Source organism: Aotus nancymaae, unplaced genomic scaffold, assembly GCF_030222135.1.
Source record: "Aotus nancymaae isolate 86718 unplaced genomic scaffold, 86718_ANA_hifiasm-v0.15.2.pri h1tg000014l, whole genome shotgun sequence".
NCBI lineage: Eukaryota > Metazoa > Chordata > Mammalia > Primates > Aotidae > Aotus > Aotus nancymaae.
The window spans coordinates 86,246,081-86,272,377 of record NW_026988425.1 but is presented as its reverse complement, the minus strand read 5'-3'; the positions used below and the strand labels follow the sequence as shown (position 1 = coordinate 86,272,377).

The window sequence follows — 26,297 nt, the reverse complement described above, 5'->3', positions numbered from 1 at the left end:
ACTAGAAGTGGTAATAGTAAAGTGATAATGATGGGCATTCTTTTATGATTCTTGATTTTGAAGAGGCTTTTACAAATACTTTATCATTAAGAGCAATTTTGTTGTGCTTGCTTCGGCAGCACGTATACTACAATTGGAACAATACAGAGAAGATTAGCATGGCCCCTGTGCAAGGATGACACGCAAATTTGTGAAGCGTTCCATATTTTTAAAGAGAGCCCACATAGCCAAGTCAATTCTAAGCAAAAATAACAAAGCAGGAGGCATCTCACTGCCTGACTTCAAACTATACTACAAGGTTACAGTAATCAAAATAGTGTGGTACTGGTACCAAAACAGAGATATAGACTAATGGAACAGAACAGAGGCCTCAGAGGCAACACCACACATCTACAACCATCTGATCTTTGTCAAACCGGACAAAAACAAGCAATGAGGAAAGGATTCCCTGTTCAATAAATGGTGTTGGGAAAACTGGCTAGCGATGTACAGAAAGCAGAAACTGGACCCCTTCCTGACACCTTACACTAAAATTAACTCCAGATGGATTAAAGACTTAAACATAAAACCTAACACCATAAAAACCCTAGAAGAAAATCTAGGCAATACCATTCAGGACATAGGCATAGGAAAGACTTCATGACTAAAACACCAAAAGCATTGGCAACAAAAACCAAAATAGACAAATAGGACGTAATCAGCTCCACAGCTTCTGCACAGCAAAAGAAACAGTAATTAGAGTGAGTCGGCAACCAACAGAATGGGAAAAATTTTTTGCAATCTACCCATCTGACAAAGGGCTGATATCCAGAATCTACAAAGAACTAAAACAGATTTACAAGAAAAAAAGCCCATTCAAAAGTGGGCGAAGGATATGAACAGACACTTTACAAAAGAAGACATATATGAGGCCAACAAACATAGGAAAAAATGCTCATCCTCACTGGTCATCAGAGAAATGCATATCAAAACTCCATTGAGATACCATCTTACACCAGTTAGAATGGCGATCATTGAAAAATAAGGAGACAACAGATGCTGGAGAGGATGTGGAAAAATAGGAACATTTTTACACTGTTGGTAGGAGTGTAAATTAGTTCAACCATTGTGGAAGACAGTGTGGTGATTCCTCAAGGACCTAGAAATAGAAATTCCATTCGACCCAGCAATCCCATTACTGGATATATATCTAAAGGATTAAAAATTGTTCTATTATAAAGACACATGCACGTGTATGTTCATTACAGCACTGTTTATAATAGCAAAGATGGAACCAACCCAAATGCCCATCGATGATAGACTGGACAGGGAAAATGTGGCACATATATACCATGGAATACTATGCAGCCATCCAAAATGATGAGTTCGTGTCCTTTGTAGGGACATGGATGAACCTGGAAACCATCATTCTCAGCAAACTGACACAAGAACAGAAAATCAAACACTGCATGTTCTTACTCATAGGCGAGTGTTGAACAATGAGAACACATCGACACAGGGAGGGGAGCATCACACACTAGGGTCTGTCGGGGGCAGCTAGGGGAGGGACAGTGGGGAGGTGGGGAGTTCGGGAGGGATAACATGGGGATAAATGCCAGATATAGGTGATGGGGAGGAAGGCAGCAAATCACACTGACATGTGTGTACCTATGAATCTTACATGTTCTTCACATGTACCCCAAAACCTAAAATGCAATAAAATATATATTTTAAAAAAGTAATTTTGTTTTAAGTGGTTATTTTTATTTGCTTGTTTTTTTAAGCTTTTGTCAGCTTACAGACATTTCCTTTTATTCCTAGTTTTCTGTGACTTTTTTCCAAAAATAGGTTTTAAATTTTATCAAATGCTTTTTCTGCAGATATTGAAGTTATTATGGCTTGCTTTATACTGGTGAGTGGAATTTATAGCTATTCTAATGTTTCGTATTGTGCTTCCTAGGGTTTACTACGCAAGAGGATTCCTTGGGGGATTTGGCTGTAATGTTAAGGAGAAGTCTACTTGTAAAATTCCTGACTCTAATGATCATTGGAAGGGACTTCATCATTTTGTGCTTATGTAGAAAATAGTAATGAGAGCCATTTGGTATACTGTGTTTAAGCATACTTAGGTGTACTAACATAAATGGCTAACATTCAGCAAAGTGTCCTTGTGTTGGCAACTTCAGTGTCACACAGTTTATTTCCTGTAACTAACAGTATGGCTACGTGATGGTTGTCTTTTGTGCAGGAAAAAAAATATTTTGTAGAAGGCAGAAGGATTCGGAACTCTTTGATTGGTTTTGGAATAGGATACTTTTCCTGCTCAAGTCCTTTGTTAATTTAGGCTAGGTATGTATTATGTATTTAGTTTTTTGAATAAAGTAAATAACCACTGTCACTTATATGGTCGTTTAAAAATGTGACTTGAATTTTCAAATTTCAAATTGTCCTTTTTTAAGATCAGATATTTGTAGTATCACAGCAATATGGATCCTCTCAAAATTTCTCTGAGTTTATCCCCCTGTTGGTCTCAGCATGTGAACATTATTTAAATATACAAACATGAAGTGCTATAAAATATTATCACTCCATAAAGAGTTGGGAAATTCTAGAAGCCAAAAAATAATCTATTCTGAAGGCACTTAAATTACATTCCGACTTGTTAACACATTTAGGTAAAATTAGACTTCACTGAAATTTTCCCCTTGAATAAATAATAAGGAGTGCATTGTCAGTAGATACTGGATTTGAGTGGTACTTAAATGCCTTGTTTGTAGTACAATTATGATCTGCACAAAACTGAAATGTGCCATTACACTTTATTGTTGGTGTTATTCGTATGGCTTAGTAGGCTTAATCAACTGCCTGATTATATACTCAAGTTTGCCTTCATTTTTCTTTTCTATAGCAAATGGTACATTTCTAACTTTGAAGTAATTTGCTACAATGTCTGGGATCAATTATGATAATGATCAAAATAATAACAGTAAAGTTATACCAAATTTTAATCCTTGTTAGAAATTGGGTGGGATTGGGGTGCTTTTAGATGGTATGTGTTTGGGGGTTTACTGAATCATGACCAAAGTGAATTAGTGCTTGTGAGCAGGTTTTCACTGGAATATGTATGCAAGGGATACTGATGGGCAAGGGAGGCAGATTACCATTGACAGAACTGCCAGTGCAGAGAACTGGAACAAGCTAGACTAGAGCACTGTGATTTACAAAAACTATTTAATGCTCATCTTTTATACCTAGAAAATAATATGTTTGTTCTTAATATCTATCTAGCTAGAGTATGCCTAGACAATTGCTAGCCTGGCTGTGGAGAGAGGGATGATTGGGATATTAAAAGAGAGAAGTTCTTTAAATAAGTCTGCCTGAAGTCTACTTCTTGCTTCTGTTTTATAGACGGTAAAGGGAAAGGTGAGTGGTTAGTGAGATGGTCAAGATTTCCATTTTGAGATTGCCTTGAATTTTGGCATTACAGCTGTAGAAAAGAGTTGGAAAGAGATCCATTTAATGTGCAGTGACAGACACTACCCCAGTGCAAGTGTATCTCTTTGAACTATTGGAATAATCACCTCAAAAAGAAACCACATACCTATTAACAATCATACCCCATTTTTCTCTTCCTCCAACCCCTGAAAACTATTAATCTACTTTCTATTTCTATGGATTTACCTGTTCTGGACATTTCATATGAATGGAATTGTACAATATGTGTTTTTTTTTTTTTTGTAATTGATTTCATGTCACTGGCCTCATTTTGTAATTGTAATTAGCACATAATATTTTCATTTATGTCATAGCATGCATCAGTATTTCCTTTCTATAAGGAATAATATCCTATTATATAGATATACCGTATTTTGTTTATCCATTCATCAGTTGACAGCCAGGTTGTTTCAACTGGTTGGCAATTATGAATAATGCTTCTGTGAACATTTGTGCATAACTTTTGGTGAGAACATGTATTTTCATTTATCTTGGGTATAGACCAAGAAGTAGAATTGCTGGGTCATATAGTAACTCTGTGTGTGATAATTTGAGGAACTGCTCAACTGTTTTCTAAAATGGCTGAATCACACTAGCAATTGTTGTCACACTAGCAATATATCAGGTATCCAGTTTCTTCACATTGTCACAAACCTTGATTTATATTTCTTTTTGATTATAGCCATGCTAGTTAATGTGTATTAGGTAGCTCACATGGTTTTGATTTGCATTTTTATGATGACTAATGATATTGAGCATCTTTTCATGTGCTTTTTGGCCATTTGTATATTTGAAGAAATGTGTACTTATATCATTTGCCTACTTAATTTTTTTTTTTTAAATTAAAAAGTAGGCAAATCAGTTGCAAGAGTGGCAAGAGTTTGTTATATATTTTGGATACATCTGGTCTCTTTACATCAGAATTTTTTTTTTTTTTTTTTTTTTTTGCTGATTTCAGAAAACCATTAGAAAAGGGCATTGTTATAGATTAGGATTTTTGGAAGCAGATGCTGAGACAGAATTTGGGGTATAAAATATCTTTAGAGGTCAGCATTTGTGAAAGGAAGAAGAACAGGATTGGTCGGTCAGAGGGAGAAGTTGAATTTACATGAAGGCTTGGCAAAAGTTCAACCAACCTGGCAGCAAGCTCTGGAGCAAATACTGCCTATCAGGGTTGTTCTGCATCAGGCTGAAATGGCTGGGCCTTTGTATTACCAGTTGGCTTAGTCACTGAATGAGGGTCAGCAGTGGAAAGGCGTGACCTAGGATGAGGCAGCATTCTTCAGCTGAGGCCAACTCTAAAGTGATAAACAGCTGGAGTCTGTTTGCACTCTCTATCTGAACAGCACATTCCCCTTGAAGGGGCATTTGTGTGGTTTACATGCATATTATCTTTTAAAATGTAGGTTGAATCTTGAGTTCACAAAGTTTAACAGAGATTCTGGGAGCGTGTTTATGGGATGAGAATATTTGATATTGATTTTGTAAATATGTTATTACTGCTATTTCATGGTATAGGTTGTTTTGAAATCTTCTGAAGATAGTTTGGCCTGGAGTTATATACATTTATAATATTGTTTATGTTTTATTATTTATGTTTACTATAGAATTAGAGTCTCTTAAGTAGTGTATATGATATTCATAATTGCCTCATATAAAAGCAATTTTTTATGTTTGTTTGACACAATCTGTCTTTCTAAAGTTTTGAGTGTGATGTATGCTTTTTAAGAATTATTTTGTCTTTGGCCATAGCTCTGCCATTTCTGCTACACATTATGAAAGCTTCATAAAAGACTATTTAAATTTTTTTCTTTTGAAATTTGTTTCAGAATTGAGAATCATCTTAGTCTTTAATTTCTTAAGTTTTGACATTGTCACAGATATTCTAAGGTTTTCTATTCTTTCCTTGTTGAGTTTCTGTCTTTTTGCAAGCCAAAAAACAATGCGCTAGCTAGCCAGATGATTACCAATTTTGGGACCTATTTAAAAGACATAGTAGTGCAACACTATTTCTTTTAAAATATTTTTATTTGATATCTCTTAACTTTTGTCTTTTTTTTTCAGATGCCTGGTTTACCAAAGTATTGGGAGAGATGATAATAAGTAATTTTGATCAGTCTTGATTCTAAATAGCAAACAAAATATACTAAGACAGTTTTCACTGACTTTAGTCTATAGATATCTATATCCAATTTGCCCAGACTCCAAATTGTAATACTTTCTAATAATAGAAATTAGTACATAAGAGTAGGTATGAATCTTCTGCAGAATGAAGAAACGGGAATTATTTTTCTAGTGAGGTTGTGTTGTTTGTATCAACATGGTAGAATAGAAGAAACTCATTCATAATTAGGAGTCAGAATACCTGAGTTAGAATCTCAGCTACCCCTTAACATCTGGGATGACTTAACAAGGCTTAGTTAGCTTTTCAAAGCCCAGAATGCCTTATCTCTGTAAAATGCAGGTATGTCAACTCTGCCTACCCCTGCCAGTTGTGGTAATGACCTAGTAAGATAATGAATATGAATAGAACTGGCCATCTTCTGACCAATGTATAAATTTATGAGATAGTTGGAACAGTGTTCTTCCTTGGGCAAATGAAGGTGGTACCCACATTTGTGATCTTTGTTCAGGCACACATTTTAATAAATTTTGAAAGGACTGTAAAGGAATATAAATATAATCAAATGGATAAATAAAATGTATTTAATTATGTCAAAAAATTACGTTCTGTTATAATTATTTTCAATATAGTCTTGGAAACCCAAGTTAACAGATATTTATTGTGAGACTTTATTATTTGTGCATAGAGTATATCCAAGTGATGCATATTAAAAGGTTCTTATTTCTGTGAATTGGATTGATTTTGGTATTCTTCTGGGAGTTTCAGCACAAATTAATTGGAATCTAATTATTTCAGATTTTATGTGGATTACTAATATTTTTAAAGGGATTTATAGTTTGTAAAATGCTTTCATATGCAATTTTTCATGTGATCTTCATAATAGTCTTGCAAAGGTAACTGCTCTTATTTTCATGAGTCTTTCCATTACTTAGGTTAGAGGATTTGTAACTTCCTGAAGTTTACTTAGCTACTAGGTGGAGGAACTGAAATTAAAACCTAGATTTCTCATTCCAAACCTACTATATCGTGTTGCTTGGGAAACTAAGGAATTATTTTAGATAGACTTGGATTGGAACTGGGTATTCTTAGTCTCAGGAATCTAAGAGGTTTGGCTCCGAAAACTTGATCCAAACACGATTTTGCATTTATTATAAAAGCCACCATTTTCTACACACCAGGGGCCCGTATTACCCTGGACTTTGGTCTTGTGTCTATTCAGCCTGATTTCTTCATTCTTCAGCTTCTTTTCCAGTGCCCACACACCAACATTTTTTACTGTAGCCTCAGAATAATTCTGGACAACATTATTATGAACTAGTCTTTGCTGATGAGCAACTGATGACTATTTTAACTATAATTTGGGTGGGTCTTTTACTTCCTTATAAATCCCTTGTACCAATTCTATTTACTGTAATTTCAGTTGCCAGTAGGCTATTTTGAACTTGATTTCTAGAGTCTCACTTAGTGAGCATAGAATCTTTAGGGTCAGACTGGAACTAAACCAGTCCTGGGAACCTCAGAAAATTAACCCAATTTTACTTTTTCTGTGATATATTTTTTACTTTTATCAATACATTCAGAATGTGAAGCAAAAAGGGCTTCTGTTGCAAAATCACCTAGTTCGTATTTAATACCTGCCTAAAAACAAACAAATGCAGAAAAATAAGCCTTCTATTTATCTTCCTGTACATTTTATAAGTGCATATGCCACGTTTTGAGCAAACAGGGCAAATAAGAAATACTCTACTATTTCGTATTTTCAAATGCTGACTGGATAAAGATTAAACATGACAAGTTATTTATAGCTTTATACATAGATTCTCTGTTGCAATCATAGAAAGGAAAAAGATATGATAATTGCTTTGTGCAGTTCACAGAATCAAATGGCAAACTGAGATGTTTTGAATCTAGTTTGTACTGTAACCATTTCTAGGAAACCATATTTAAACAGCAATGGTTATCATGAAGTATACAACATGTCAACTGTGTCCCAATTCACATCAGTAAAAACCATCCAACACTTTATTCTCTGTAACCTAACCTCCATCAGATAATGCCAAATAAACTATGTCGAGTGCACATATTAATACATATCAAATGTACCAAACAGCTTGCTGGCTGCATTTTCAGTAGTGTTTATCTGTGGTCATGCAGGTTATAACTCTGAATTTTTATTAGGAAAACTAAATTGAGAATTTATAATGTTCTTGATTTAGCTTCACCAGCTGTGCCACAGCCAGGAAAAATAACTCAAGAGGGTAAAAATGTAACACTTGTTAAGAGAGCAGCAGACAGATTGCTTTTGCTTCATGCTTACCTGCTTTGCATCTGCTGCTAAAAGGTTTAGGGTCACATGTAATAATTAGTTTTCTTTTTTTGAGACAGAGTCTCGCTCTCTCCCTCAGGCGGGAGTGCAGTGGCATGATCTTAGCCCACTGCAACCTCTGCCTCCCAGGTTCAAGCAATTCTCCTGCCTCAGCTTCCCAAGTAGCTGGGACTACAGGTGCACGCCAACACACCCGGCTAATGTTTTGTATTTTTTGATAGAGACAGGGTTTCACCGTGTTAGCCAAGCTGGTCTCGATCTCCTGACCTCGTGATCCACCCGCTTGGCCTCCGAAAGTGCTGGGATTACAGATGTGAGCCACTGTGCCCGGCCATTAGTCTTTGAACTTACATGATATTACTCCAGCAAATTGCTTTGTGAGTTTTTAGGATGTCTCATATAAAATTAAAATAATGATTATTAATTTTTATTTAATCTTTGAAATCTTGAAAGTGATTCGTTGAAATACAAATTTTGATAATGACCTTAGCACTGAAAACTTATTTACAATTTTACCTTTGGTAAACCAGTCACAATGAAATAATTATATATATTGTTCTGTTCAGAAATCACAATTTAGGGCCAATAAAAAATAATCTAATAGTTTATATTTGGAAGAAATAGTGAGTTAGCAAAGGGATAGAGTAAAAAATGCAAGAAGTCTCCTGTAGGTAGTTAACTTAGTTGTGGAATATTTAACAAAGGGTGCTGTGTGGAATTTCTCATTATGAACATTTCTCTTTTTTTTTTTTGAGACGGAGTTTCTCTCTTGTTACCCAGGTGGGAGTGGGATGGTGCGATCTCGGTCACCGCAACCTCTGCTTCCTGGGTTCAGGCAATTCTCCTGACTCAGCCTCCTGAGTAGCTGAGACTACAGGCATGTGCCACCATGCCCAGCTAATTTTTGTATTTTTAGTAGAGACAGGGTTTCACCATATTGACCATGATGGTCTCGATTTCTTGACCTCGTGATCCACCTGCCTCAGCTTCCCAAAGTGCTGGAATTATAGGCGTGAGCCACTGCGCCCGGCCCTCTTTAATTTTTGTTACAAGATGATGTGTAATAAAAAGTTGCTGGTGAAATTTGTACACCATCATATGGGACTTGACTAATCCCTGAATGGAAATACATAGCCCTTGCACATATTTATTTGTTTTAACATTATTGTAATTATCAGTCTAGGTCTGGTATATTTTCTTTGTTGCTGCTTGGCTGTTTGATTTGGCAGCTACAAAGTAAGCCCATAGGAGGGCAGTGACCTTACTTGTTTTTCTCACCATTGTATTCCCAGAGTCTTGCATATTGCCTACCTTAAATACTAGGATACATTTCTTGAAAGGATATAGACACATTTTATTTATGTAAAATTTATAGAGTTTTGAGTTACCTGTACACAGAAGAAAAATAAGAGCTACTTCTGTGCTAAGTGAAAGTGCTTTCCCAGTGAAAAATAGTCTTGTATTCTAGGTATTCCTTTTACAATATCTCACACCATTGGGTAATAGTAAAATGGCTAGTTATAGGAATGATTGGCTGTATATACCTTCTGTACTATTTAATTCTGAAGCAACATTTTATAAAAGAAATAATTAAAGAGTTTTAATATGACTTGCCATGGAGGTGTTATTAAGTGATGTAGCTGTGATTCGTTTACAACGATTAAAAAAGTAAGCTAACATGTATGTTGTACACATAATTATGAATCAGACACTATATTAAATGTTTTACATTTAACCTCGCTGTAACACTATGAGGGAAACATGATTATCATTTCCATTTTGCAAATGTGGAAAATGAGGCCCAGAGAAGTAAAATAACTTGTCAAGGGCTCATGGCTAGCTCTTAGTGGAGCCAGAGGGTCCTTTCTCTTATAGCACATCGCCTACAGTTAGACTTGACACAAGGGCAGCATTGGTTATGGCCATTTGGAACATTCATAGTTTTAAAATATTTATTTTCGGTACAAGTTTTTTAAAAAGTATTTTCTGTTACATTTTGCTGATTATGGAAATTGATCTGTTTTTAAAGATAATTACAAAATGTACCTCTGAATGGAAACTGCAGTTTACCTTATGGATAGCAGATCAAATTGGGTTCCTCAGAGGAATATTCAATCTTATTATATTGCCATGAATGTAGTTTTTATATAATTTCATTAACAGTTTTGGATTAATTGATTAAATTTAAATTTTTATATTGTAGATGATGCACTTTTTTTCCTTTTAAACTGTAGAAGTGATTTGCTTTACTGTTCATGGGCACCCTGGGAAAAGCCATCTATTTTTAGTTTTAATGCCTTCCCTTTGGCCAGAGTAGAGCTGAATTAGATTTTAATAAATCATGATTTGATAATATGATTGTTTACTGGAGTGCCATTTATAGAGTATGGCTTCCAGACATTGATGACATCGTTTCATTTTAAAAAGAGCTAATTTTTCCCTTGAAGTTGCATTTTTAATTACACTATAGGAAATTTGTAGATACTTTATAGATTTATGTATTTGCGCCTTCCTATCTGCTTGTTCCAGAAGGAAGACATTCTGACCTTGTAAATGGCACATGCTTACAATTTATTTTGAAAGAAATTTTAAGTTTTTGGAACTACCCAAAGATATTTTTAAAAAACATTAGATGATAGGTAACTAAAACTAAATAGTAAGTTTGGCTAAATTCAACTCAGCAAACATTAGGTAACTATAATGTATAAGGTATTGTGTTTGGTGACGAGAGAAAGATAACGAAAACTTAATATCTATATTCCTGAGGCTGTATGCCATTAGCTGACTCAGATAAATTCATAAATAAGTCTAATGCAAAGCAGACGATAATAAATACTATGGTGTAGGCATCAACAAAGTGCAGTGGGAAATTAAGATAGAGAGATTAATCCTCACTAGGAGGATCAAGGAAGTTCTCATGGAGTAGGTAGGTTTTGAGTAGAACTTAATTTATTGCTTTCATTCATTCTAGACTGTCTTCTGAAGATTGATGTCTATTTCCTTGAGCTCTTTAATTTTGTTGCCAATTTGGATAAACATGGCACAAATCCAGCAGGGAGGTCCAGATGAAAAAGAAAAGACTACAGCACTGAAAGGTATATACTTAATTTGCTTTTCCAGGAAATTTTCACTGTGCCTAATAAAGGTGTAGGAATATTTAGGTGACCTTCCATTCATTTCAAATCTAAAATAAGAATATAAGTACCTAAAATATTTGCAATTATTTATATTCCTCACAGCAACTATTACTGCATCTGAGATTTATGTACTTAGTAAGTAAATCATGGAATTACGTAATTTTGGTTCTATAAAAATTCATAATGCTTTTCTTAGTCAATGCCATACATATAATAATAAAACTAATACATTTTTTGAATCAAGGCTAGTGCCCTTACCTTATGCTTGCTGGTTGAAATATCATACTGAATTAGGATAATGATCTGTCTATTTCTGCATTTTGTCTTTGTGGCATTGGCATTACTGATATTTAAATGAGAGGCCTTCCATTTAACATTTTAGAAGGAATCTGCCTTAGACGTTGGGGAATTTTGAATCCTAGAATTAAAACAGAAATCTGCTATCTAAAGTAATTTGACTTCTAAAAGAAGTATCTGTTGTTGAACTGTGAGCTAGCTTGCTTGCTCTCTTTTCTCTCTGTCTCTCTCTCTGTCTCTCTCTTCCTCCCTCCCTCTTTCTCTCCCTCCCTCCCTCTTTCTTTTCTTTTTTTGACAGTCTTACTCAGTTTCCCGGGCTGGAGTGCAGTGGTGTGATCTTGGCTCATTGCAGCCTCGACCTCTGGGGCTCAAGCGGTCCTCTCACTCAAGCCTCCCAAGTCGTTGGGATTACAGGTGCGTGCCACCACGCCCAGCTAATTTTTGTAAAGATGGGGTCTTCCTGTGTTTCACCGGCTGATCTTGAACTGCTAGGCTCAAGTGATCTGCCTGCCTTGGCTTCCCAAATGCTGGGATTATAGTTGTGAGCCACCACACCCTGCCCACGTTTTCTTCATTATCATGTATTTCAATCTGTCTAGTGGCTTGCACAAAATCAGATTATCTAAGTAACTTGTGCAAGTTTTCAGTTATTTTAATGGTGGAAAAACCTCTTATGGGTTTCCTAAATGTTGAGATACCAACTGTCTTAGTCCATTTTGTGCTGCTGTAGGAATACCACAGACTGCGTAATTTTAAATGAATAGAAATTACAGTTCTGGAGGCCAGGAAGTTCAATATCAAGGTGCTAGCATCTGGCAAAGGCCTGCTTGTGTCATGCTGTGGAGTATGGGCCAAGAAACAAAAGGGGCCAAACTTGCGCTTTATATTTGTAGTACTCTCACCTAAGAGACCAAAGCCCATAGCCTAATCATCTCTTGAAGGTCCTCGCCTCTCAGCGCTGTTATGGCGGTACCTAAATTTCAAATTAGATTTTAGAGAGGACAAATATGCCAACCATGGCACTAACTATACCAGATAATAAAGTTGCCATTGACTTGTTTCATTGTAGAGTCCGTCTGGCCTTCAAGGGTTTCCAGATGTGCTTTGTAACAGATGCCCTAGCAGAATATGTACCATACAGTCATGACTATGGTTGCTCTTCTGAATCCCTGGCTGTCCTAATCTGATGTTTCAGGCTGGGCTGGATAATAAAGATGCCTCAAGAATCCCTTATATGACCTTCTTTTTTATTTTATCACGAAAGCCTGAAGCAGATACGGGATAAAGCAACCACTTTCTTTGCTTGATTTGTGTCACCTTGTTCCTGCTTTTAGAGATAATTATCTATTGAGAGAATGGTATAACTAACCCTAACCTACAAAAATGGAAAATGACTAAGGGGATTGCTTTCTTTAGGTTTTCTAGACCAAGTCTTCTTACAAATGTGAGATAGTGATGGCTTAGATTAGGTTGATAGCAAGGGGACGATGAAGAATGGACACATTATGTGACAGATTCTGGATATGTTTTTAAGGAGGGGATGACATGCTTTGCTGATTTATTGGACATGGAATGTTAGAGGAAAAACTCAGGTAACTCTGAAGGTTTTTGGCTGAAAGAGACCCAAGACGAGTGCCATTAATTAGATTTAGAAAGTGCCAGAAATGTTTGGTGGTGGTGGAAAGCAAAAATTAGATTTTAAACGTATTAAATTGAAGTGCTACTTAAACTCAGAGTAAAGATGTTGAGTTTGGGAGAGAGTTTGGGCTAGAGATAAATTTTGCAGATTCATTTACATAGAGATAATATTTAGTCCTAATTGAAATCACTTGAGGTGTCGATGTTGCTAGAAAAGAGATCTGAAGATTGAGCCCTGGGCACTGAGACCTTTAGGGTCAGGAAGCTGGGGAGAAAGTAGCAAAGGAGGCTGAAAAGTAATTTTTAGTAAAATAGGTTGAGAATCAGGAACAAGAGAGAGATCCTGAATGCCAAATGAAAAAATTAAATGGCAGTAATTAAAGTCATATGCTAGTGATGGGTCAGATTAGATGAGAACTGAGAATTTACTTTTGCATTTGACGATGTCGAGGTCATTAGTAACCTTGACAAAGAGCTGTTTAAATAAATAGAAATGAAAGCCTGATTGGAGAACTTTCAGTAGAGAACGGAAAGAGGCATTAGAGACAGCAGTAACAACCCTACAGAAGGTTTTACCACATGTTTGTGTGCTGCTGGGAATGAACCAGCACACTCAGAATAATGGATGATTTAGAAGTGAGGGCAAGGAATATATGTCACAGTTTCCATCTAAATACACATGCTGGGTTTCCACCTAGATAAATTTTGTGCATGTTCAGCCTTAATGTGAAAATTTGATCTCACAAGTTTATACTCCTACAAACAGTATGTGAGTTCAGATTGACTTTCTGAATTTTAGTGTTAGCACAGTGATGTTAAAAGAGTAGATAGGTTCTAGAGATAGAACTATCTGGATTCAAATTCAAGGTTTTCCTTCTTACCATGAGTAAGTTGCTTAACTTTTCTGATTCTTGTAACTATATATATTCAAACTCAAGGTTTTCCTTCTTACCATGGGCAAGTTAACTTCTCTGAATCTTTCTCTTCATCTGTACTACAGGAATAATAATGCTGGGTACAAATGGTATTGTTAAGTGTTAATGGAGGAGTAAACTGAAAATATTAGAAAATAAAATGGCAAATGCATAGTAAAGTATATTTTAGAACAACTTAGCAAACTGATTTGTTCTAAACCTTATCCCTTTAACAGGAAGACAGTTTTATTCTTGAGTTGATTCAAAACTGGGCTATGATATGTAATACAGTGAACTAATAATGATCACTCTAACCTATTCATTAGAGGATTTCAGAGTTACATGGCAAGATGTACACTTGGAGGTAATTTAACTTTTTACTAATTGAAAAGTGCTTCAGATAAGGCATAAATGGTAGAAAAATCTCATAAAATTATATTAGTGGTAAGAAAAATGTTAGGTAAAACTCAAGATGATCAGAGTTAAAGCAGTGCATTCTGGAAGAAAGTAGTTTGAATTAGTTTTCTGTAATAATGGTAATAATGAAGATGGTAAGGAAGATGGTGATGACTGTTATCATTAAAGGAAGGCATACTATGCACCAGACAGTTATGTCGTCTCTTTTGGAGATGGCAATGAAGATGCGCTTATAAAGAATTCTTGCATTTCTTTTTAATTTTTTTTTTTTAAAGAGATGGGGTTTCACCATACTGGCCAGGCTGTTCTCAAACTCGACCTTGTGATCCGCCCGCCTCAGCCTCCCAAAGTTCTGGGATTACAGGCATGAGCCACCGTGCCCAGCCTGATTTCTTGCATTTTTAAAAGATATTACCTTTTCCCTTTGCCAGTTCTATAGGGTTTTAGTTTATCTACTGCTTCTTATTGATTTGTTGACCCTTTTTACCTGGATTTCTGAAAATATGTTCTGTATCTAGTTCTCTAGTTCTCTTAGTTTTTATTTACCACTGCCCTCTAACCCCAGGCCCGTTCAAAAATGCCTGCATTTTGCCATAGTGCCTTTATTAAAAATTATTCTGGACATTTATGTTGAGTTATTATGATCATTATTTGTGATAACTTAATGGTAATATCTTATGGCTAATAGTACATCAAAACTAAGATATTCATATTGGTACAGTACTGTTAACTAAAACACAGTCATTATTAAATTTTTATTAGGTTTTACATGCAGTGTGTGTGTGTGTGTGTGTGTGTGTTTGGAGTTCTGTACAGTTTGATCCTATGTATTGCCTTGTGCAACCATGACCACAAACAATCAAGATATAGAAGTGTTCTACCACTAGCAAGTCCCTTTTGCTACCCAATTGTAGGCATGTCCCTAGCCGCCAACTTCTTCTCTGTCTCCTGGCAATCACAAATCTGTTCTCCATCCCTTTAGTTTTGTCATTTTGTAGATGTTATAGAAATGGAATCATAAGGTATGCAATTTTTTGAGCTTGGCTTTCTTCAATAAGCATAATGCCTTTGAGATCCATCCAAGTTTTTGTAAATATCAATAGTTCATTTATGTTTATTGCTGATATTCCATTGTCTAGATATGCCATTTTGTTTAACCATTGACCCTGTTGTAGGACATTTGGATTGACTCCAGCTTTTGATTATTAGAAATAAACTTAATGTGCTTATTCATGTATACGTTTTTATGCAAACATAAGTTTTCATATCTCTAGGTTAAATGCCCAAGAATGTGATTGCTGGGTCATATGGTAAGTGCATTTCTAACTTTATAAGCTAGTACTAAACTATTTTCCAGTGTGGCTGTACCATTTTACATTCCCACCAGCCATGTATGAAAGAACCACTTTCTCTACATCCTCCTCAGCATTTGGTGTTATTACTGTTTTAGTTTTAGCCATTTTATTAGATATATAATGTATCTCACTAGTGATGTTGACCATACATCTTTTCATGTGCTTATTTGCCATTTGTACCTTGCCTCTGGTAAAATACCTATTCATATCTTTTGTCCATTTTCTAAATGGATTTTTAAAAACTATTGAGCTTTGATAGTTCTTTATATTTTTTAGATACAAGTCTCTATTGGATATATTCTTTGTATGTATTTTCTCCCAGTCTATAGCTTGTCTTTCATCCTCTTAACAGATTTTTCATAGGGCAAATGTTTTTAAGTCTGACAAAGTCCTGTTCATCAATTCTTTTCGTTTATATACTGTGTTTTTAGTGTCATGTCAGAGAACTCTTTTTCCTAGTCCTAGTTTATGAAGGTTTTCTCCTATGCATTCTTCTGAAAGTTTTGTTTCACAATTAAATTAATGATCTATTTTCAGTTAATTTTTAAACATATATTAATAGGTTCTGTTTCATTGCTGAATTTTATTCTATTGAATTAATAAACCATATTTTATTTACTCATTTGCCAAATGTTAGACATTTGTGTTGTTTCCAGGGTTGGCTGATTATGAATAGTCTTTGAAAACATTCATCAACAGATTTTTATGTGGATATTTATTTTCCTTTGTCCTGGGTTGATACCTAGGAGGAGGACTGCTGGGTAATATGGTATGTCTACACTAACTTTGTAAGAACTAGAAGACCACTTTTCAAAGTACCAGTATTATTTTTCATTACCACCAACGATGTATGAGAGTTCTCTTAGTTTGGCATCTATATCAACAATTAATATTGACAGGTTTATTAACTTTTTTTTTCATTGTCACAGGTTTCTATTTCTATGTGGCTTTAATTTGCATTTTCCCAATGGTGAATTATATGCCATATATACATCTTTCTTGGTAAAGTCTAGAATTTTGCCCTTTTTTTGTGTGTTCTTATTGTTGAGTTTTAAAAGCTCTTCATATATTCTGGATACAACTTCTTTTTAAGATATGTGATTGGCCGGGCGCGGTGGCTCACGCCTATAATCCCAGCACTTTGGGAGGCCGAGGCGGGTGGATCACGAGGTCAAGAGATCGAGACCATCTGGTCAACATGGTGAAACCCCGTCTCTACTAAAATACAAAAAAATTAGCTGGGCATGGTGGCGTGTGCCTGTAATCCCAGCTACTCAGGAGGCTGAGGCAGGAGAATTGCCTGAACCCAGGAGGCGGAGGTTGCGGTGAGCCGAGATCGCGCCATTGCACTCCAGCCTGGGTAACAAGAGCGAAACTCCGTCTCAAAAAAAAAAAAAAAAAAAAAAGATATGTGATTAATGAACATTCCCAGTCTTTGGATTGTATTTTAATTCTCTTTTTGTTTTATTGATATATATTTGTATGTATTTATGGGATATGTGTGATATTTTGTTATATGCATAGAATGTGTAATGATCAGGTTAGGATATTTTCATTATCCATTTCCCCAAGTGTTCATGATTTCTATGTGTTGGGAACTTTTTAACTCCTCTGTTTTAGCTGTCTTGAAATATATAATATTTTGTTGTTAACCCTAGTCACCCTACATACTATTGAACGTTAGAACTTATACCTTCTCTCTAACTGTATGTTTCTAGCCGTTAAACAAACTCTCTTTATTGTTTCCTCCTGTGCACCATCACCCCACACACTTCTCTGATAGCTACCATTCTACTCTCTGCCTCCATGAGATCAACTTTTTTAGCTCTCACGAGTGAGAACATGCACTGTGTGTCTTTCTGTACCTAACTTATTTCACTTAACGCAATAACTTCCAGTTCCATCCATGTTTCCACAAATGACATCATTTTATTCTTTCTTATGTATGCATGTATGTGTATATATATATCACATTTCCATTCATCCATTGATAGACACTTAGGTTGATTCCTTATCTTTGCTATTGTGGATAATGCTGCAATAAACATGCAATGCAATTATTCTTTAGATATACTGATTCCTTTTCTGTGAATAAATTCCCAGTAGTACAAATACTGTCTTGTATGGTAGTTCCATTTGTAGTATTTTGAGAAATGTCCATACTGTTTTCTATGAAGGTTGTACAAATTTGCATTCTTAACAACGTACAAATTTGCATTCTTAACAACAGTGTATAAGAATTCTGTTTTCTCTACAGCCTCATCAGCTTCTGTTATTTTTTTGTCTTAAAGTGAGAGAATATCTAATTTTGGTTTTAATTTGCATTGCCCTGAAGATTAGTGAAATTGAGCATTTTTTAACATACCTATTGGTCATTTGTATGCCTTCTTTTTAGAAATGTTTATGTCCTTTGCCCAGTTTTTAATGGGCTTATTTTTTGTTTTTTTTTTTTTTTTACCATTGAATTGTTTGATTTCCATGTATATTCTGGATTATTAGTACTTTGTTGGATTAATAGTTTATAAATATTTTCTCACATTAAATAATTTGTCTCTTCATTCTGTTGATTGTTTTCTTTGCTATGCAAGAGATGTTTAGTGTAATGTAATCCCATTTGTCTGTTTTTTGTTTTTGTTTTCTCAAAAGGCTTTAACCATAAAAATCTTTGCCTAGACCAGTGTCCTAAAGTGTTTCCCCTATGTTTGATTGTAGTGGCTTTGTCATTTCAGGTCTTACATTTAAGTCTTCAATCCATCTTGAGTTGATTTTGGTAGATGATGAGTATTGGGGCTCCAGCTTCATTCTCCTGTGTATAGATATTTAGTTTTTCCAGAATCACTTAAGAGGGTGTTCTTTCCCCAATGTATATTCTTGGTGCCTTTGTTGAAAATCCGTTGACTGTAAATATGTGGATTTATTTCTGGGTTCTCTACTCTCTATTCTTTTCCATTAGTTTACATGTAATTCATTCATTCATTCATTTATTCATTTATTTATTTTGAGATGGCGTTTCACTATTGTTGCCCATGCTGGAGTGCAATGACTCGATCTCGGCTCACTGCAACTTCCGCCTCCTGGGTTCAAGCGATTCTCCAGCCTTAGCCTCCTGAGTAGCTGAGATTACAGGCGCCCACCACCACACCCGGCTAATTTTTTTTTTTTTTTTTGCATTTTTAGTAGAGATGGGATTTCACCATTTTGGCCATGCTGGTTTTTCTTGAACTCCTGACCTCAAATGATCCCCCCACCTCGGCCTCCCAAAGTGCTGGCATTACAGGCATGAGCCAGTGCACCTGGCCTTACATATCTTTTATTTTTAGCATGATACCTCCAGCTTTGTTCCTTTTGCTCACATTGCTTTGGCTATTTGAGCTCTTGTTTCCATATGAATTTCGTGGGTTTTTTTTTCTGTTTTTGTGAGGAATGTCATTGGTATTTTAATGGGGATTGCATCGAATCTGTAGATTTGCTTTGGGCAGTGTGGTCATTTAATTCTTCCAATCTATGAGCATGGAATGTCTTTCCATTTGTTTGTGTCCTCTTCAGTTTGTTTTATTAATGCTTTATAGTTTTCCTTGTAGAGGTCTTTCACCTTTTCGGTTTAATTTATTCCTAGGTATTTTTCTTACAGCTGTTGTAAATGAGTTTGCCTTTTTGGTTACTTTCTCAGCTCATTTATTATTGGAATATAGAAACACTACTGATTTTTCTATGTTTATTTTATATACTGTAACTCTATTGAATTTTTAAGATCTACAAGTTTTTTGGTGGAGTCTTTAGGTGTTTCTAGATACAAGATTACATCATCTGCAAAGGGACAATTTGACTTCTTTTCCAATTTGGATGTGTTTTTATTTTGTTCTCTTGACTGATTTTTCTGAAAAGGACATTCTGTACTATGTTGAATAGGAGTGATGAAAGTGGGTGTCCTTGTCTTGTTTCAGTTTTTAGAGGAAAAGCTTTCAGCTTTTCTCTGTTCACTGTGATGTTTGTTGTGAGTTTGTCACATATGACCTTTATCATGTTGAGGTATGTTTTTTCAATGTCTAGTTTGTTGAGTGTTTTATCAGGCAGGGTTGTTGAATTTTATCAAATGCTTTACTGCATCTACTGAGATGATAATTTGGTTTTTGTTTTTCATTCCATTGATGTGCTGTATCACACTGATTGATTTGCATGTGTTGAACTATCCTTGCATTTCTAGGTAAGTCCTACTTGATTGTGATGTATTATCTTTTTGATATGCTGTTGAATGTTTTGTTGAGGAATTTTGCATCTATGTTTGTCAGGAATATTGATCCTAAGTTTTCTTTTTTTGTTGCAGTCTTGTCTGATTTTGATATCAAGGTAATTCTAGCCTTGTAAAATGAGTTAGGGAGAATTCCCTCCTCTTCATTTTTTTTGGAATAGTTTGAGGATAAATTGCGTTAGTTTTGCTTTGAACGTTTGGTAGAGTTCAGTAGTAAAGCCATATGGTCCTGGACTTTTCTTTTTTGGGAGACTTTTTATTACTATTTGTTCTCATTACTCACAACTGGTCTATTCAGTTTTTTTTTTTATTTCTTTCTGATTCTATCTTGGTAGATTGTATTTGTCCAGGAATTTATTTACTTCCTCTAAGTTTTCCAGCTTGTACAGTGGTTCATGATAGTCTGTTATGACCTTTTGTATTACTGTGGTAGTTTTAATGCTTCCTTTATCATTACTAATATATATATATATATATATATTATTTTTATTTTTATTTTTATTTTTATTTTTATTTTTTTAAGATGGAGTCTCACTCTGTTGTCCAGGCCGGAGTGCAATGATGTGATCTTGGCTCACTGCAACCTCTGCAGTGATCCACTCGTCTTGCCCTCCCAAAGTGTTGGGATTATAGGCATGAGCCACCACACCCGGTCATTATTACTGATTTTATCTCTGTCTTCTGGGTTTGTGTGTGTGTGTGCGCTTAGTCTGGCCAGCTGTTTATCAATTTGTTTATCTTTTCAAAAAAGTTACCTTTTATTTTGTGGATTTTTTTTTAACCTGTATTTCACATAATTCTGTTCTTATCTTTTTGTTCCTTCTAATTTGAAATTTGGTTTGTTCTTCTCTTGTTCATTGAGATGCATCCTTAGAATATTTGAAATCATTCTACTTTTTTGATGTAGTCATTTATCACTGTATCATTTCATTTTAGCCTTGCTTTGTCTGTTTTGCACAGGTTTTGGTATATTGTGTTTGATTTTCATTTGCTTTAAGATAGTTCTTTATTTTTTCATAATATCTTCCTTGACTCAGTGCTCATTCAGAAGCATGTTTAGTTTCCACGTATTTGTACATTTTCTCAAGATCTTCTCCTTATTGATTTCATACATGATACAACTTTTTTGTTTTTTTGTCAAAATTTGTTGAGTCTTGTCTTGTGACCTAACACATGGTCTAAACTGGAGAATGTTTCATGTGCTGATAAGAAAATGTGTACTCTTCAGCTCTTAGATGAAATCTGTAAGTGTCTGTTTGGTCCATTTGATCTAATGTATAGTTTAAATCTTCCTTTGGTAATATTCTGGCTAATCTATCTAATGCTGAGAGTGGAGTGTTAAAGTCCCCAACTATTATTTTATTGGAATCTATCTTTCCCTTTAGATCTAGTATTTGCTTTATATGTCTTGATACTCTAATGTTGAGTGTATATTTGTTTAGAATTGTTATATTCTCTTGCTGAATTGATTCTTTTATCATTATATAATGACCTTCTTTGTCTTTTTTTTAAACTGTTTTTGACTTAAATTCTGCTTTAGCTGATATAAGTATAGCTACTCCTGCTTACTTTTAGTTTTTGTTTGCATGGAATGTCTTTTTTCCTTTCTTTGGAGACAGAGTCTCACCATATCACTCAGGCTGGAGTGCAGTGGCACAATCACAGCTCACTGCAAAATCTACCTCCTGGGCTCGAGCAATCCTCCCACCTCAGCCTCTTGAGTAGCTGAGACTACAGGCTCATGCCACCATGCCCGATTAATTTGTGTATTTTTTGTAGAGATGGGGTTTTACCATGTTGGCCAGCCTGGTCACAAACTCCTGAGCTCAAGTGATCTGCCTGCCTCAGGCCTGCAGAGTGCTGAGATTACAGGTGCGAGCCACTGTGCCCAGCCAGAATGTCTTTCTCCATCCCTTTACTTTCAGTTTATATGTGTCTTCACAGGTACGTTGTGTTTTGTAGTCAGCAAATAGTTGGGCCATGTTTTAAGATCCATTCAGCAAGTCTATGTCTTTTTTTTTTTTTTTCTACCACGGTCGCCCCGGCTGTAGTGCAGTGGTGCCATCTTGGCTCACTGCAATCCCTGCCTCCTGGGTTCAAGCAGTTCTCCTGCCTCAGCCTCCCAAGTATCTGGGACTACAGGTGTGCGCTGCCACACCCAGCTATTTTTTTTGTATTTTTAATAGAGATGGGGTTTCACCATGTTGGCCAGGATGGTCTTGAACTCCTGACCTGGTGATCCGCCCACTTCGGCTTCCCAAAGTGCTGGGATTACAGGTGTGAGCCACCATGCCTGACCAAGTCTATGTCTTTTATTGAAAGTTTAATTCATTTGTATTTAAGGTTATTGTTGATATATGAGGGCTTATTTCTATCATTTTATTTATTAGTTCTTACTGCATTAATAGCTTTTGTTGTTTTTTTCTTTTTCTCTTATTATTTATCATTGTGTTTTGGTTGTTTCCTGTAGTGGTAACATTTGAGTTCTTTCTTTTCCTAATTTGTGTGTTTCCTCTAACAGTGAGTTTCATACTTTTGTGCTTTTACGTGATGCTAGATATCTTCTCTTTGCTTCCAGGTTTAGGACTCCCTTAAGCAGTTCTCTTACGTCTGGTCTAGTGGTGATTAATTCTCTATTTTTGCTTGTCTGGGAAAGACTTCATTTCTTCTTCACTTATGAAGGAAAACTTTTCTGTGTATAGCGTCCTTGGCTGGCAGTTTTCTCTTTCAGCACTTTGAATATATTATCCCATTTTGCCTTGGCTTATAAAATTCTGTCGAGAAATGTGCTGTTAATCTGATAGAAGTTATCTTCTAAGTGACTGGATACTGTCCTTGTGCTGTTTTAGAGTTCTTTCTTTGACTTCTGACAGTTTGACTCTGATATGTGATAGAGAATATATTTTTACATTTTATTTGGGGATTTCTGTGCTGCTTGTATCTGGATGACTAAATCTCTTTCTAGATGTTGAAAGTGTTATTAATTCATTAAATAGGGTTTCTAATCCTTTAGTTTTCTCTTTGCCTTCTCGGACACCACAAATTCAAGTATTTTATAGCTTTATGGTGTTCCATATATCACATAGCCCTTGCTTATTGTTTTTCTTTATTTTTGTCTGATTGGGCTATTTCAAAAGACTTTTGTGTTCTGAAATTCATTGTTCTGCTCGATCTAGCTTATTATTGAAGCTTTTGAATGCATTTTCTCTTTCATTCAGTGACATCTTCAGTTCCAAGATTTCTGATTTGTTCTTTTTTTATATCTATCTTTTTGGTAAATTTCTCATTCATATCCTGAATTGTTTTTCTGATTTCTTTTTATTGCTTTTTTGTATTTCCTTGTGTCTTACTGAGCTTCTTTAAAATGAATACTTTAAATTCTTTTTCTGGGAATTTCTAAATTTCTCTTTGATTGAATTCTGTTGCTGGAGAGTTATTGTGCTCCTTTGGAAATGTCATTTTTTTAATGTTTCTTATATCTTTACACTGATAGCTGGGTATCTTGTGTGACATTCAGTTTTTCCAATTTTTTGAATTTTCTATCGTAATGGATGATTTTTTTCTTGAAATGTATCTATGGTTTTGGTTGATTAGGGTACTTTGGCTTTGATTCTGAGTCTGTGCAGTCATGTTATCTCTGTATGATTTCTTCAGCTGTAAACCACATTAGTGGTATCAGTGGCTTAGAGTACAGTTGTTAGTGGAGGCTGGGGACAGGGATACCAGGTAGGCTATTCCTTGGGCTGTAGTGTTGGTAGCACAGGCACAGTGTGTCTATCTTTAGGTTCCAGGGAGGTGTATGCTGGCATTGGTGTTGGGTAGTCTAGGTGGCTTTATTTGTGTGCCTATACTGGCACCAGTGGGTCAGGCCAGTGGATGGGTTCTCGGGTCTCTGAACAGTGGGTATGGTATGGGCTATGTTAGTAGCAGTGGTAAGACTAACCTTTGAGTTCCAAGTAGTTCATAATTGTGTTGGTGGTAGCTATGACAGGCTAGACAGGGCAGTACCCAGGCCTACAGGTGACATGTGTGAAGTTTACCACTGTGTTCGTAGCAGCAGTTGGATAGGCCTATTCTGAGGCTTCCAGGAGGAGTGTGTAGGTGACAGCGGTGTTGGACTGGTGCTTGGAAATCCCCTGGCCCCTGGATGGCATGCTTAGGCTTTTGCTAGGGCGTGTGCCAGGCCAGGTGGACCTGTCCTCTTCCTCCACCTGTGGTACATGTAGACCTTGGCTCTGGTAGGCAGGGGTGGGGTTATTTCTAGGTTCTGCAGTGGAATGCTCAAATAAGGGCAGCAGTGGCTGCACGACAGCCCTATACTAGAGAGGGTGAAGTTTCTTTTATTGGCTCTAGCCGTAGATAAATGACTGGGATTGCATGCTTCGCTCGTGCTTTCGCCTCAGTGGCAGCAGCCTGCTGTGGGGCTGCCATGGTTAGGGGAATGTATCCTCAGGACTTGTGAAAATGTGCCATGGCTTTGCTGCTTGGGGCAATGGGGTTGCTGCTAATGGCTTGCATTTTTACCCAGGTGGCATTAACCAGATGCAGCAGTTGCTGTAGGCAGGTGACGTCATTGGGGGTCTAGTGATGTGGAGATGTGGGGGCTGTTGGTCCCTGGGGACAGAAGGCAGTTCTGTAGGAGCTGGGCTCTCAAAATGGCACATTACTGTAGCTGCTTGGGACTCAGGAGTTGTGTGTGGCTCAGCATAGCTCCTTCTCTAGAACCATGGCATTACACAGTATTCAGTAATCTTCCTACTTTATTCTCAGGGCCCATGGGGTTTGAGGAACTCCTGCATGGCTAGGATTGCAGGAGTCTGTGGTGGTAATTTAGGCTGCTGGTCTTTCAGCTGGTTTTTCACTTATCCTTTTCCCACAGTGGGGAGCCTCTCCAGGCTCCCAGCTGATCTCAGCTAAGCAGGCTGCCTCCTGTCCCTTTTCTTACTTGCTTTGGGTGTTTCCTGTCACTTTTCTATTAAATTAGAGTATTCTCTCTTCGATGATCTGTTTGAAGTGTGATTACCTACTTGCATTTTGGCTCCTCTTTGTAGATGAGATGAGTACTAAATACCTCTAGGCAGCCATGTTAAAGCACCTCCCCCTCATTTTGAATTAAATGTCATGTAAGGTGTGAGATACAGGTTGAGGTTCATTTTTATCATTTTGATATCCTCTTATACTAGCAACATTCGTGAAGAAGACTGTCTTTTCATCTTTGAATTTTTCACACGTGTAAACCATGAATTGGGCATATTTGGGCAGTCGTTTTGAGTTCTTTATTTTGTTTCCCAGATCTATGTGTTTACTAATATCATAGTCTCTTAATTACAGTAACTGTATAGTAAGTTAACATTGAACAGAGTGATTCTTCCTCCTTTATTCTTTTAGAAAATTGTTTAGCTATTCTAGGTCATTTGCCTTTATATATACATTTTAGAATATACTTGTCTGTATCTGCAAAAATTTTACGGTATTTTTGATAGGAATTGTATTTAAACTTTTAGATAAATTTGGGGAGAATTGGTATCTACCATATTGAGTCTTCTAATCCATGCACCTGATATATCTATTTAAATCTTCCTTTATTTCTTTCATTAGCACTTGGTAATTCTCAGCATATAAGTCCTATATGTGTGTTATTTGATTTACGTATAAGTATTTTAATTTTTTGGGATGATTATAAATGGTGTTATGTTTATGATTTCAGTTTCACATGTTTATTGATGGTTTATGAAGATACAATTAAGTTTTATATGTTGATGTTATACTGTGATCTTCCTGAACTTGTTTGTTTGTTCTAGGTTTTTTCGTGGATTCCTCAGGATCTTCTTTGTAGACGGTCATGCCATTTGCAAATTGGATAATGTTTCTATCCAATCTGTGTGCCTTTTATCTCTCTTTGTGGCCTGCGTTGACTAGGACTTTCAGTACTATGTTGAATGAGGATAGTGAGGATGGATATTCTTTCTTGTTTTCGACCTTGGGGGAGAAAGATTGCCTTTCACTATTAAGTATTACGTTAGCTGTAAGTTTTTTTGGTAAATGCTCTTTATTAAGTTAAAGAAGTCCCTTTTATTCAATGCTTGCTGGGGGGTTTTAATCATGAGTGAGTGTTGAATTTTGTCAAATGCTTTTTTTTTTTTGGCATCAATTGATACGGTCATGTATTTTTTTTCTTCTATAAGCTATTGAAATAGTGGATTACATGTCGAGTTTTTGAATCGCGAACCATTCTGTCATAAGCCCTATTTAGTTCTGATGTATATTTGTTTTTATATATTGCTGGTTTTGAATTGTTAATATTTTGTTAAAGATTTTTGTATACAGGTTCATTAGAGATATTGAACTGTGGTGTTCTTTTTTTG

At 36.0% G+C, this 26,297-nt stretch overlaps 1 protein-coding gene and 1 non-coding gene across 16 annotated transcripts in view; both read left to right on the top strand.

Annotated features, from left to right (window-relative positions):
• The window catches only part of ARB2A (ARB2 cotranscriptional regulator A), a 508,497-nt gene that overhangs the window by 30,071 nt on the left and 452,129 nt on the right, over positions 1 to 26,297 (top strand). For 10 of the 15 annotated variants that reach the window (XM_064376141.1, XM_021665393.2, XM_064376139.1 and 7 more), the window contains one exon: positions 10,897 to 11,020. The exons of 2 other annotated variants lie outside the window; for them this stretch is intronic. In XM_064376141.1, coding sequence (XP_064232211.1) covers positions 10,915 to 11,020 — 106 coding nt within the window. In that variant the 5' untranslated portion in view covers positions 10,897 to 10,914. Of the gene's footprint in view, positions 1 to 10,896; positions 11,021 to 11,657; positions 11,774 to 15,602; positions 15,639 to 26,297 lie in introns of those variants that run through there. 3 more of the 15 variants (XM_064376132.1, XM_064376136.1, XM_064376133.1) reach the window with 3 other exon arrangements.
• On the top strand, positions 104 to 210 carry LOC135274930 (U6 spliceosomal RNA). Its single transcript, XR_010342674.1, has one exon. It is a non-coding gene; the product is annotated as a U6 spliceosomal RNA (small nuclear RNA).